General features: G+C 52.0%; 1 protein-coding gene across 5 annotated transcripts in view; it reads left to right on the top strand.

The window, feature by feature from the left end:
- Positions 1-13,100, top strand: part of NF2 (neurofibromin 2) — a 49,142-nt gene that overhangs the window by 4,008 nt on the left and 32,034 nt on the right. For all 5 annotated transcript variants that reach the window (XM_027669567.1, XM_027669570.1, XM_027669569.1 and 2 more), the window contains exons 2-4: positions 8,441-8,566; positions 9,527-9,649; positions 11,772-11,855. In XM_027669567.1, the coding sequence (XP_027525368.1) occupies positions 8,441-8,566; positions 9,527-9,649; positions 11,772-11,855 (333 nt within the window). The remainder of the gene's footprint in view (positions 1-8,440; positions 8,567-9,526; positions 9,650-11,771; positions 11,856-13,100) is intronic.

Here is a 13,100-nt window from a genome sequence, read left to right as displayed (position 1 = left end):
GGACATCCAAATCCCTAACTGTGGGACATCCAAATCCCTAACTGTGGCATGGTGGCTGGCTCAGGGATGGACTGAAGGTCTCCCGGTGCAAACTACAGAGCCCCAGTTCCTGTCTCACCTGTCCCTCTTCCTCTGACCCTTCTGACTTCCCATTCTTGGAGTTGCCCTGTGCAGATCCAGGAGTCAGACTTCAATGATCCCTGTGGGTCCCTTCCAGCCTGGGATATTCCATGATTCCATGACCCCAGTGTAGGTGCAGGAGACACCTTTCTTTTTCCATGTTATTTTTTCAGTCTGCCCGGTAGAAATTCCCAGCTGTGTATTTTAAGGGATTAAACCTGCTTTGCATCTGTTTACTCTGCAAATGATGTCTCTAAATTGAGCCTAAATCTAAAATAATTCCTGGAAATGAAATCTTAATCTTTCCAACACGGCAGTGGAGATTAATAATCACGGCTGGGGTTTCACTTTAAAGACTCCTAATTTGTTTGGGGAAATCTTGAAGGCACAGAGCAAGTGTCTTCCTTTTGTTACTTCCAGCACAGAGGTTTGGGTTGGTACCTAATTAATTGATAACATCTGGAGGAAGGATAGACATTTGCATAGCTCTGAAATCGCTGTGTTAAAGCAATCCCAGCTGCCTCACCTTCCTGAGAACACCTGGGAGAACCCTCTGGAGGCCTCTTCCCTGGGAGAGTGGTGAGGGCCTGGCACAGGTTGCCCAGAGAAGCTGTGGCTGCCCCTGGATCCCTGGAAGTGTCCCAGGCCAGGTTGGACAGGACTTGGAGCAACCTGGGCTGGTGGAAGGTGTCCCTGTCCATGGCAGGGGGTGGGATGAGCTTTAAGGTCCCTTCCAACACAAACCATTCCATGATTCTGTGATTCATTCAATGATTAAACCCCCCCTGGTATTTTTGGGTCCACATCCAAGGCACTGTAGTGCAGCTGGTGGCAGGTTGGTCTTACACATTCCCATGAGGAGTTTTTTCCCTCCCAGAACCAAGTTCCCTGGTGGACAGGAGAACCCATCCATCTTTCTTTTGGCCTTGTCTTTGCCCATTGTGAGCCTCTTGTGGTGCTCAGCCCCGTTAGTGTCTCTCCATCTCGGAGCCACAACCTCTTTTCCAAAGGGTGTGGGGTTTTTTTTAGCCCTTTCTGTCCATCTGTGATCTCAGTCCTGTATCCTACAGGGATGGTCCCTCCATCACTGCCCAGCTACTTCCCAACCTTAATCCTTCGGGGTCTTAAAAGCGAAGGGAAAAGCTTTACAGCCAGCCTGGAGAAACAGCTGAACTATTGAAGCAGTGAGAAGAGGCAAGTTTGGCTGATGTATTTGCTGCTCTAAACATGCACCCTGTTACTGCTTCAGTGCTTAAGCTGTTCCTGTCTGTCCAGAGGATAATCCTGGATGTGTTTTAGCCCAGTGCCCCACTGGGTGCCGGGCCAGTTGGATGAGGTTGGAGGTAAAGCTGTTGTAAGCAGACAGGACCCAATTTCGGCCACGTGCAGCTGAGTGTTGTCCCTTTGTCACCAGGCACAGGGAGCTGTGGAGCTGAGGTGCAAAGCTCATCCTCTGGAACAGGAACAACCAGGATCTGGTGGTGGAAATCTGGGGCTTGACTGAGTTTTTGAGGAAGAGCTGGTGCAGTGAATCGGAGTTGGATTTTGAGCTCTGTCCAGTCACTGCACCGAAATAAAAAGGCAGGAGGAGGAAACCAGGGAGTGGAGTGCCCTCAGCTTCCTTCTGCATTGCAGGATACTTGGGAGGGGTTTTACAAGGATCCTTCCATCCCTGGTTCAAGCAGCTGCTCGTGGTGCTGGTGGGGCACCGACCTCTCGATGCAGAAACCTAACGGGAGAAGGTGAATCTGTGGGCAGGAACAGCTATTTGAAAAAGCTGGGAGAAGTAATCCCCCTCAGCTACAACATGATCCTCAATAAATTGTTGGGATACCAGTTGTGAAGTCGATGTTCTGGTTCCTCCAGTGCCTGTGTGCCCCAATCCTGCACTCAGGAGCACGTGCTGCTCTCTTTAAATCCGAGAAGTGGCAGTTCTTCATTCATGTCTTAGAGGGATTTGTGCCCCGAAAAGTCACAATTTCTGATTGACACCAGTCTGGCCTTTGGGAGTTAATTTTTCGGAGGTGTCTTGCTTGGTGCAGTTCAGTTCTGCACTCCCTTAAACTGTGCTTCAGGGACTCATCATGCACATGAGACTTAGGATGGACAGGAATCCTCTTTGGCTTCTGTGCCTCACCCTGTACCTGAAAGGCTCTCTGGATCCCCTGCTCCCCTGACAGCCCCTTCTCACCCAGTTGGAAACTCCAGAGATGGTTCAAAACCACTGTCAATCCCTAGTCTGTTAATTAATCCAGAGGTGTGTTGCTGCAAAGGGGAAGGAGGGAGGGCATTTGGGACAGCAAATCTTTCTCTTCTGCTGTGTAGACTTTAGTTTTGGTGCTGTTTAATGCCTCTTCTCTTTTTTCTTTGTACAGGCAGTGTCTTTCAAGTGGGTGGCTTTTGAAATTAAAGGTACTTGAGCAGGGAAGCAGCCCTGGAAGTAATCTCCTTGAAGCTGGGAGGCAGCACTTTGTTAGGGAATCACAGAGCCCTTGAAACGGGGAGAGAGGCGTTTGATGTGGTGTAGGCTGGCGCTGTTCCGCGGTGAGCCGGCTGCTGCCGCCGCCCCTGCGTCCTCCCCCGGTGAGCCGCGGGTGCAAAGGATCATCAGAGCGGGGCAGGCTGGGCTCAGACAGCGTCTTCACAGAGGGAAGGCTCAGAGCTGTCAGCCTTGCCCTGGGAGGCCCTTCCCGGGGCAGGGTCGGGACGCCGTGTGTGTGTTGTAGTGCAGATCGTGTCACTGCAGCACGGACACGGCTCTGACCCACGGTCCAGCTCCGTGCTTCCTGGGCAGAGGTTCCTGCAGGAGCAGAATCCTCCTCAGCCTCCTGCAGCTTCTTCCTCTGCATGAAGCTGCTGCTCGGCCCCGTAACTCCTTATCTGTGTGAACTTACAGGGTGAGGAGAGGCTTTGGGACACAGAACCATGGAATGGTTTGGGTGGGAAGGGACCTTAAAGCTCATCCAGTGCCACCCCTGCCATGGGCAGGGACACCTTCCACTAGCCCAGGTTGCTCCAACCTGGCCTTGGACACTTCCAGGGATGGGGCAGCCACAGCTTCTCTGTGCCAGCCTCTCACCACCCTCACAGCCAACAATTCCTTCCCAATATCCAATATCAATATACTCTCCTTCAACTTAAAATCCTTGTCCTGTCCCTCCATCCCTTGTCCCCAGTCCCTCTCCAGCTCTCCTGGAGCCTCTTTAGGCCCTGCAAGGGGCTCTCAGCTCTCCCTGGAGCCTTCTCTTCTCCAGGTGACCCCCCCAGCTCTCCCAGCCTGGCTCCAGAGCAGAGGGGCTCCAGCCCTGGCAGCATCTCCGGGGCCTCCTCTGGACTCTCTCCAGCAGCTCCACGTCCTCCCTGTGCTGTTCCCCAGGGCTGGAGCAGCTCTGCAGGGGGGTCTCAGCTGAGGGGGCAGAGGTGATACCATCACCAGTTGTCCCCTCCCTCTCCCCCCTCTCTCTGGTGCCTCAGCTGCCTGTTTTCCATGTCCTGCTCCGTGTCTGTCCGTGCAGACACCACGGAATGTGCTCGGCTGCACCATCTGCATCCTCACGCCCGGGTGGGTTTTTGGCCTCCTCGGTGGTTAACAGAAATAGGTTTTAATTAAAAGCTCATTATCGAGTTGTCATGTAGCATTAGTAAATAAAAATAACTTTTACAGCCCTGCCTTGTGACTCAGTAAGTGGCAATTGAAAGTATTTGACATCGCTTTATTTAAAAAAAAAATGGACAGATATTGCATATTTGATTCCCTGTTTGCTCCAAATGGGCTTTAAATCTAAATAAATGGTTGTCTCTGGCACTCTGGTTATCATTCAGGTCCAGAAGGAGAAATAAATGTGGTCTGCAGTCTCAAAATCATCTCCATTTCAGTTGTAAACTGTTGTGGGTGGGTGGTTTGGGCATCTCCTGAGGGGGGTTTGGAACAGCTACAGCCTATCCATTCCCCGATTCCCGGGTGGTTTGAGGGATGCTCTGCTCAGCCTTCTGCCATCTCCATCCCTGGCTCAGTGAAGAGGTGTCTTGTTAAAACTTGATTCTAAATGGGAATAACATCGCTGAGTGGAAGCTGAGCACTTTTTCCTGGGGCTTGGTCCCCTTTTCCCAGGGGTCCTTTCCGAGGTCCTTTCCCCTTTCTCAGGCTGTGGTGTCACCACAGCAGGGGCTCTGCACTCTCTCCTCCTCCCTAGCACAGAACTAACAATAAAATGATCTGCAAAGCCATTTTCTGCATTATTTAAGGATAAATTGGTGCAGTAAAATACTCTATAGCTGTGAGTCACTCCTGCAAGGTCATGCACTACCCTGGTCCTGTGTGGGGGTGTGGAGGGGCCGCTGTGCTGGGTTTCCCTGGGAAGCAGCATTCCCAGGCTGAGCTGGTGAGCCTGCCTTGATGTCCCTTTATTCCCAAGCCTGATCCCAGGGACAGCTGGGTTTGTGTTTGTGATGATGAGGAGGTGACATCTTCATCTGCCACCCCTGGACAGAGCCAGGTTCTGTCCCCTGGAGTTTGGGCACCTCCCTGTTGTCCGAGGGGAGTTTCTTGTGTGAGGAACCTTAATATCAAATGGTTAAAACCCATCCCTTTTTTTTCCCCTTTTCCACACAGCTGGTGCAGATCCAATTTGACATCCTTGGCAGAAAAGCATCAGCCTGCTGGTGTTTTGGGAACAGTGACCCCCCGCTCAACCCTCTCTGTGCAGAGAGGTTGCACCCTCTTGCTCCTTGCTGCCCATTTTTAAGGGTCATGGAATATCCTGAGTGGGAAGGGACCCCCAAGGACCATCCAGTCCAATTCCTGGCCCTGCACAGACACCCCAACGTCCCACTCTGTCCCCAAGAGCATCATCCAAACCCTCCTGGAGCTCTGGCAGCCTTGGGGCTGTGCCCACTGCCCTGGGGAGCCTGGGCAGTGCCCAACCAGCCTCTGGGGGAAGAAGCTTTGCCTGAGATCCAACCTGAGCCTGCCCTGACACAGCTCCAGCCATTCCCTTGCTTTCCCTCCCTCCTTGTCACCCCATGGCAAGGGGATCAAACAACCCTCCTGCTCGTTTCTGGAGCTGCTTTATCGACTCCTGAGCTGAGGAGCAGTTGTGAAACTTGACAGAGAGGTTGTGCTCCCGAGTAAATCGCCCAGTTGCCCGCGAGTTGGAAATGACTCCTGGTGCAGGTTAATAAATAATGCAAACCCCGTTAATAGATGCCAAATGCGCCGTCTCTGCCGGAGAAAAAGATGATGCCAATAACCTGGACTGGAAATACTCTGTTCTAGCCACTGGCTGCAGAGTTTTAAGTGTTTAGTGCTGTTAATTTAAAATGCTTCGCTGATAGATTGTAACCGCTCTGTGCTTAGTAAAGCACATAAATTCCAGCTCCGTGGAATAACAGCCTGTTTATAAAGCACCTCGGCCCCTGAATCCATCCAACCACTTGTGCTGTGATCCTGCTAATGGGAGAAGGAGCTGCAAATGCCAGGGGTGGTGCCTGCGGGCTGCTGGAATGGCACATCCTGCCGGTCACGCCGAGCTGATCGTGATGGAGCCTTTTATTGGGAGATTGAGCTTTATAGCATCGTGCCACCCGCTCTGGCATATGGCTGAGAGGGGTTTTTTTCCTGCTCTGAGCTTCTTAGTTTTGTTTTCAGGAGCTCATAACGGCTTGTAAAACCATCCTTGTGCTTCGGGTGTCACTTTAGTGCCGCGCAGGGAACGGGTGTGACAGGCGGAGGGTGGGATGGGAACTGCCAGCCTGTCCTGGGCAGCAGCTCCCTCCATCCCCTCGTGCCTGGTGGGGGGTGTGTTGGGGGGATTTTACAACCAGAAGATGTGGCAGTTAATGATACAAAGCCTGTAAAATAGGGGTGAGGAGGGCTGGGGTCCCGAATGTCTGAGAAGCAGGTGGAGTTCAGCTGTTGAAAGATGCCACTTGAATGCAGATCGTTACTTTAAGTACCGAGGTGTGGAGGGAAATCATGTCTGTTGGAATAAAGGTTTCTGCTGCTCATTGATATATTTAATGAAGGTAATTCAACACAGTTGGGGAGGATCTGTGCAGTGTTATGGTTGGGGACTGGAGCATTGTGCAGGAATGTTAAATATATATTTCTGTCATCACATAAATGTGCAGTGACAAAGCGCTGGTGTAAAATGCAGCAGCAGAAGCCATCACCTAAAATACAACCCCTTAAAGGGGGCTTGTAAAATAGAGAAAGTGATTTTTTACACAGGCAGATAATGACAGGACAGGGTGCAAGGGTTTTAAACTAAAGGAGGAGAGATTTAGGTTGGGGTTTAGGAAGGAATTCAGCTGTGAGCCCCTGGCACAGGTTGCCCAGAGAAGCTGTGGCTGCTCCAGAATCCCTGGAAGTGTCCAAAGCCGGGTTGGATGGGATTTGGAGCAACCTGGGCTGGTGGAAGGTGTCCCTGCCCATGGCAGGGGTGGAATGAGATGAGCTTTGAAGTCCCTTCCCACCCAAACCATTCCATGATTCCCATCACCAAGTTAAAATTGCAAGGGATAAAACCCACTCAAAGCTCCTGTTTTAATTCTTGCTGCTGGTCTTGGAAATAAACTGGTGGTTTGCTTTTTGGGAGGAAACCTTGGGGTCGTGCCAGCTGGTGAGCAAGGTTTGGTGCCTGGCGTGGTTCAGTGAGGAGCCACAGGCTGTGGAAATCCCAATCCCATCCGTGGGGATGTTCAGCACACCAGTCCTGTGGGATGTGGAGCAATGTCTGGGAGGCAATGCTGCTGTCCTGGGGAGCTTTGGTGCAGGAACTGGGCTGAGGGAACGGGCTGAAATATGGTCTCAGAGAAGGAAAAACAGCCAATAATGCTTTATGCAAAGCAGTTTAGTGAAGAAATAGCCTTTTGCTGGCAGCCAGCTTTTATGTGCCTGCAAAAATGGTACCAAATAGCTGTTTTAATGTGTCTCACTCTGTTTTGTCTGAACCCTCGAGTTAACCTCCCTCTTAAAACCACAGTCAGGGAAAGATCTTCCGCAGTCTGAGCCATCCTGTGCCGAGCTGGAGCCCATCCCGGGGGCTGGAGGGTGCTGAGAGGTGTGAAATCAGGGGGTTATAATTCCAGCTCTGCCAAACTCGCTCCTCGGGGAGTTTTGACCTCGAGGTGTTGACGGCTCTCGATCTGAGCAGTCCGGGGGAGGTGTTTTTTTGGAGGGCAAGCGTCGGCTCCCTTCTATTCCCGGCCTGTCAGCCTGTCTGTGGCTGTGGGAAGGGACAGAACAGCGCCAGAGTCATTTGCTGCAAGCCGGCAGCATGGCAATGAGCTCGGGCCGTGCCCACCAGGCGGCACTGGGGGACAGCGGCAGCGGCCCCGGCGTTAATATTGATGCGTCCAGGTGGCACCGGGATTGAGTTGTAGCGACGGGGAGGATGTGCCGAGATCCCTTCGCCCAAGGGCTTCGCGGTAATGGCCGTATGTCTCGGCCCAGCGATCGTTTCCACCCCGCAGATGGAAGAGCAAAGTGGCTTTGGCATATTAGATTCATCTGCTTTATGTCCCTCTTCACCTTCCTGCCTCCCGACGCCTTCTGTTTTTATGAGCAAACTTCAGCAGCGACGTGGATGCAGGATTTGCTCGCAGGACACGCTCCCTGAGCAGGGCCAATTCTCTCTGCTCCTGAGCTGCTTTTGTCACCAGCATTTTCAGTAGAAAATGCAGTTTGACTCTATCAAAATATGCTGCGGGAGAGCCGCTGACTTCAGCGGTAATTAGGGGGGTTTGAGCTCTTTTTCCCTCTCCTCCGTGCAGGGTCGGTGGCTCTGCACACGCTCCCTGCACGGATTGTGTCACTGCTGGTTTTTGGGAGTGCATTCCACCCTTCTCTGGGCCCCTGGTGCTGATGCTGGAGCTTCCTGGGCTGTAGGAAGAGACATTAAAGCCACAGAGGGGCAGTTAAAGGGATTTTTATTTCTTGCTGGCGACGGGCTGCTCCTACCAGGAGCCTAAACATGTCAGGAACCTAAAGCTTAGCTCAACAGCAGCCTAAATGCACCCTTAGGTCCTCTGTTGAGTGTTAGTGGGTCACCAGAGGAGCAAACAGGGGCTTTACAGTGTCTTTTTTGGGGGAAGTGTGGAAGTCACATCTCAGCTTCCTACTGAGGGAGGAGCTGGTGATCTGCAGATGAGATCAGATGGAAGGATGTGAGTGTGTTTTATTAGGATGTTTTCGTGCCTGTACCAAATGCCTTCTCCACACTCTCAAAGACCTTGTGAGGTGAAAACGGTGCATTTGGTCGAGCAGAGCCGAAGTTCTGAAACCCCCCTTTGTAACTGCTTCCTCTTGGCTCTCCTGCAGGTGAAGTGGAAAGGGAAGGACCTGTTTGACCTGGTGTGCAGGACGCTGGGGCTGCGGGAAACCTGGTTCTTCGGGCTCCAGTACACCATCAAGGACACGGTGGCCTGGCTCAAGATGGACAAGAAGGTTGGAACCACAGTTTGTGGAATCACGGAGCGGTTTGGGTTGGAAGAGACCTTAAAAATCATCTTGTTCCAACAGCCCTGCCATGGACAGGGATGACAAAGGGAAATGTCCTTTCCTCTTGTTTGGAATGCCCGAGGTGGTATGGAGGTGAACTGGGATAGAGAATTTAAATCTCATCCCTGTGGCATCTGGGAGCTGTGAGGCCTCAGAGTGTGCACACTGAATCCCCTTGAGGCGTTCTGGGAGGTGGCCATGCCTGAGGTGCTGCACTGTGGGGTGACTGCAATGGAAATGGAGCCTAAACATCTCTGCTCCGTGCCCCTGAACACAGAACCATTAGGGGAGAGGGGAAGTTGCTCCTTGGCTTGTTTGGTTGCTGAGATGTTCAAAGAGGAGGAAGAGCAGGGTGCAAAGGAGATGGGGATAAGGGAGGAAACGCTTCCCAAATATGTGAGTCTCTGGGGTGGCTTAGGGAGGTGATGGAGGGGGTTCTGTTCACAGCCAAAGGGTGTAACACCACAACCAGGGAGGTCTGGGGGTCTCACCTCTCATGCCAAGGTTTTAAACCGACATGAATCTGAACTGGGCAGTGCCAGCACAACAGGAAAGAGGTGAGAAACAACACTGAAAGAACACGGTACAGGAAAACAGGGAGAAAGTCGGGTGGTGGCGTAGCAGGATCCAGGATTGCTCCACAAGGATCAGCAGAGGCAGTGAGCACACAGCAGATCAGGATCAACCTTCCCTGTCTCATTTCTCATGCTGTTTGTTGCTGCCTTTTTTGTTCCCTTGCCTCGTTAGGAGTGTCAGAAATGTTTGTTTTCTTTTTTTAACTACAGTGTCTGAACTATTTAGGTCTCTTCTCAATGTCTAAAAGCGTTTGACAAAAGATGTGTTGATCTGAGCAGAAGGGAGCTGGGTCTTCTCTTGAAGAAGCTGAGTGGCTCTTGTATCCCACAGGTTCTGGATCATGATGTTCCAACAGAGGAGCCCAAAACCTTTCACTTCCTGGCCAAATTTTATCCTGAGAATGCAGAGGAGGAACTGGTCCAGGAAATCACCCAGCACTTGTTCTTCCTGCAGGTAGGAGTCGTGTCAGTACAGTTTTCCAACCCGAGGGAGAAGGAGGCAGGATGAGAAGTGCTGGAAGGCTCCAGGGTCAGAGTTGGTCAGCAGAGTGTGCTCCTCATCCTTATGTTCACACCTCTCCAAAGGGACTTGCTTTCAACAGGAAAAACTTCCTAAAATAGGTGAAGGATGGTTTGTCTGGATGAAGCAGTCAGAGCTGCCCAGACTCCCAGAGCTCTGAAGTGGCAGTCAGGAATGATGAGGTGATCTGGAATATCCGTGGGTGGTGGCTCAGGGACATGGATCTGTCAGATGACACCTCTGCAGGTGTGGGACCAGCAGAGGGGTGGCAGCTGCCTCTGGACGTGATGGCATCGTTGTGTGGAGCAGGGGGAATTCATCCTGGAGAGCAGAGTGCAGCCAGCTTGTTCCCAGCAAAGTTCACCTCCTCACAAAACAGCCTCCAGGTAACTGGAGCAGAAGAAAATCCCAGCAGCTCAGCTCTTGATGGAAAACCAGGGGGAACCTCCCAGTCCCACCTGCCCAGGAGCTCGTGCCCTTCTGTTGAGCATTGTGGTGAACACATCTCCGGGTTTTTATTTCAAGTACTCTACAGACCTTGGTGTCCTGAGGAGCCAGCTCAGCTGGGGATGCTTTGGCTGGGCTGGGAACGAGGAGCTGCTACCACAGGAGCTTTCTTTCAGACACAAGATCCATTCTTTGACACCTTTTCCTTTGAAGACTTGTGTCAAGCATGGATAGAGGGAGTGGGACGCTCCGAGTCAGACCCCGGGTACTCGTTGGGATGTTTCAGCTGCTCCGTGGATGTTAATTTGAAGATAAATTATAAAATTTTAAAAAAAAGACACTAAGTCTTATGTTTGTTACACAAAAGTAGAGACAACCTGGATTTGGAAGCTCTTGGGAATATCACTGTAGCCTGCAGGGTGCTCTGCCCTTTCCAAGTGAGCTCACCAGCTCCTCACTGTCCTGGTGCTCCTCACTCTTCCAAAATCCACCTTTGCTTTCCAGAGCTGAAGGATTCTAAATGCAGAGTATTCCTGCTAATTCCAGACTCTGTCCCATGCACTGGTGTCTCTGTAGGGCTATTTCTACCTGTCTCATTTGCCAGGAGCTTTATCCACGATGAGGGAAAATGCTGTTGGCATCTTTGGGAAGGAAAACCAAGAGAGGAGAAGGAGCTCAAGCTGCATTTTCTAAAATGCAGACCGTGACTTTGCTGCTGGGATTTGTGTGCTGAGAGGAGCCTGGGCTCCTGTAAAGTGTTTGAGAAACAGGAGCACACATAAGCTTGTAAACTCTCCTGGTTTTTACCTTGATGCAGCAGAATATCTGCTGTGATTATGTCGTACCCAACTTTGAGGACTCAAAGCACGTTATAAATTCAAATTGATGTTCCTGCATCTCTGACAATCCATTTAAGTCTCCCAGGAAATCGCCTGCTTTTTTTTTTTCCTCCCCACCCCATCTTTAATCAGGAAAATTAAGTGTGCAAACCCAAAAAATATCGAACATGACAGGTTTAATTTTTTAATGCACAGCAGCCGGGGAGGTAAAGCCGCGGCTTTGGGGACCTGCACTTTGGCTCTCCTGGGAGTGTGAGCAGGGCTCTGCCTGCTGCTAAAAGCACTGCCACAGAGGTGACCCCCAGCTCTCCGTGCTGGGCTGGGATGGCAGGGAATTAGCCTGGAGCACAGGTGAGCACTGACTCCCAATGAGGCTGAATATCCCCGAGCAAAGCCTTGCTGTGCTCGGAGCCTCGGCTGCTGTTTTATTCAGCGGCGTCTGTGGATGTCCTATCAATCCACAGCTTGTGCCTTAAGAGGTTTTATCACTGTGTTTACATCCAAAACGTTTCCCCCCATTGCCTTTAGCAACAGGATGGAGTTTCTGTCATTTCCCACATAGAAATTCAGTTCTCCCCACCCTGAGGAAGGGGATCTGTGAAAGCCTCTCCGAAACACGCCGGGCCTGGACTGTAATTAGTGTTCGGGAGATCGTTAAGTGTGCGGGTGACAGCTCGAGTTGAGACAAACTGCAGCCATCTGCTGTGACAGCCATGCTCTGCTCTGCTCCACTAACGTGTGCTTTCTGTCCTTTGCTGCTCCGGGTGCAGGTGAAGAAGCAGATTTTGGATGAGAAGATCTACTGTCCTCCTGAAGCTTCTGTCCTGCTGGCCTCCTACGCCGTCCAAGCCAAGGTGGGCACTGGGGGGTTCTCCCGGGGCCTCCTCCTGGTGGTGATGGGTTAGTGTTGATCCAGGGCTGCCAGGTGCTTTGGGGTGGACCCACTTCCCGGGGAAGGGGAAGGCAGGGGAAGTTGTGAGAGCTTGGGAAGCGAGGGGGGCTGCCCTGGCACTGCCGCCTTCTCCGCACGGCTGGTTCCTGGCTGCCTCCACACATTGGATGGATTTTCACTTTCTCTTTCCAGGACTTTTTAGCAAGTGCTCAGTTCATGAGCTGCAGAGCCTGCTGGAGTGTGGCTTAGTGCTGGAGCAGGAGAATTCCCTGAGCCTGAGCTTTTTTGGATCTCCTCCCTGCTTTTCCGTTGTAGCCGGAGGCAAGCCAGCCGTGGGACTCCCAGCTCCACTGTTCCCCAGAATGCCTGTCATCGTGATAATTACTGTGTTTGAGTGCTAGAGCTTCCCACATCCACGTTATCACAGCGGGAAGGGGCTTTTCCTGGCTTCTCCCTGTGTCTGGGGTGTGATCTTGGGTGTTTGGCCTCACTCCACAGAGGGATAAGTCAGTGTTCAGTGAGCCCCCCTTGTTCCTGAGCTGAATTCTGCTCTGGGCCCAGAGTTGGTGTGTTTTGCTGAGTGTTTATTCCAGAGAACACTTGTTTTCCAGTCTGGAGCGTGCAGCCTTGGACAGCTTGCAGCAGCCTGGGGCAGAGAGGCTGCTGGAATGGAGGGAGCAGCCCAAGGTTCAGCAGCAGGGTCTGTAATTTATCCCTGTGTATGCACAGCATGTCCTGCTGCTCAATTAGCAGCTCTTGGAGCTCATCTCCAGTTTATGTGTGCAAGGATAACGTCCTGGGGAGAGCAGTGCCTGCAGGCTGAGCTCAGCCCAGCCACGTCGTCGCTGGGGCTCGTGGTCGGTTCTGACTCTGCATGGCAGATTTTGGAAGGTGTTTGGCTCACAGGACCTCAGGCAGGTGGCCCTGCCCCAGGTCTGGCTTGTCCTCAAGGACCACGGCTGTGGAACAGTGCAGGAGAAACAGGTCTGTGGGACCACCTTTGTTGGCAGTGCAGGGAGGGGGCTTGGCCCTCTTGCCTCAAGTGAGGGCCTGATCCAGGCTGGTTTTTTCCTATATAATCTTCCTCATAACCCTTCAGTCCACACTCATGGATTGAATAGAGCTTGAATAGAGCCCTGGATGTCTGAATAGAACCCTGAGTGTCTGAACAGAGCCCTGGGTGCCTGAACAGAGCCCTGGGTGTCTG

Source organism: Corapipo altera, unplaced genomic scaffold, assembly GCF_003945725.1.
Source record: "Corapipo altera isolate COAL_440 unplaced genomic scaffold, ASM394572v1 162, whole genome shotgun sequence".
NCBI lineage: Eukaryota > Metazoa > Chordata > Aves > Passeriformes > Pipridae > Corapipo > Corapipo altera.
This window is presented reverse-complemented; position numbering and strand designations above follow the sequence as displayed.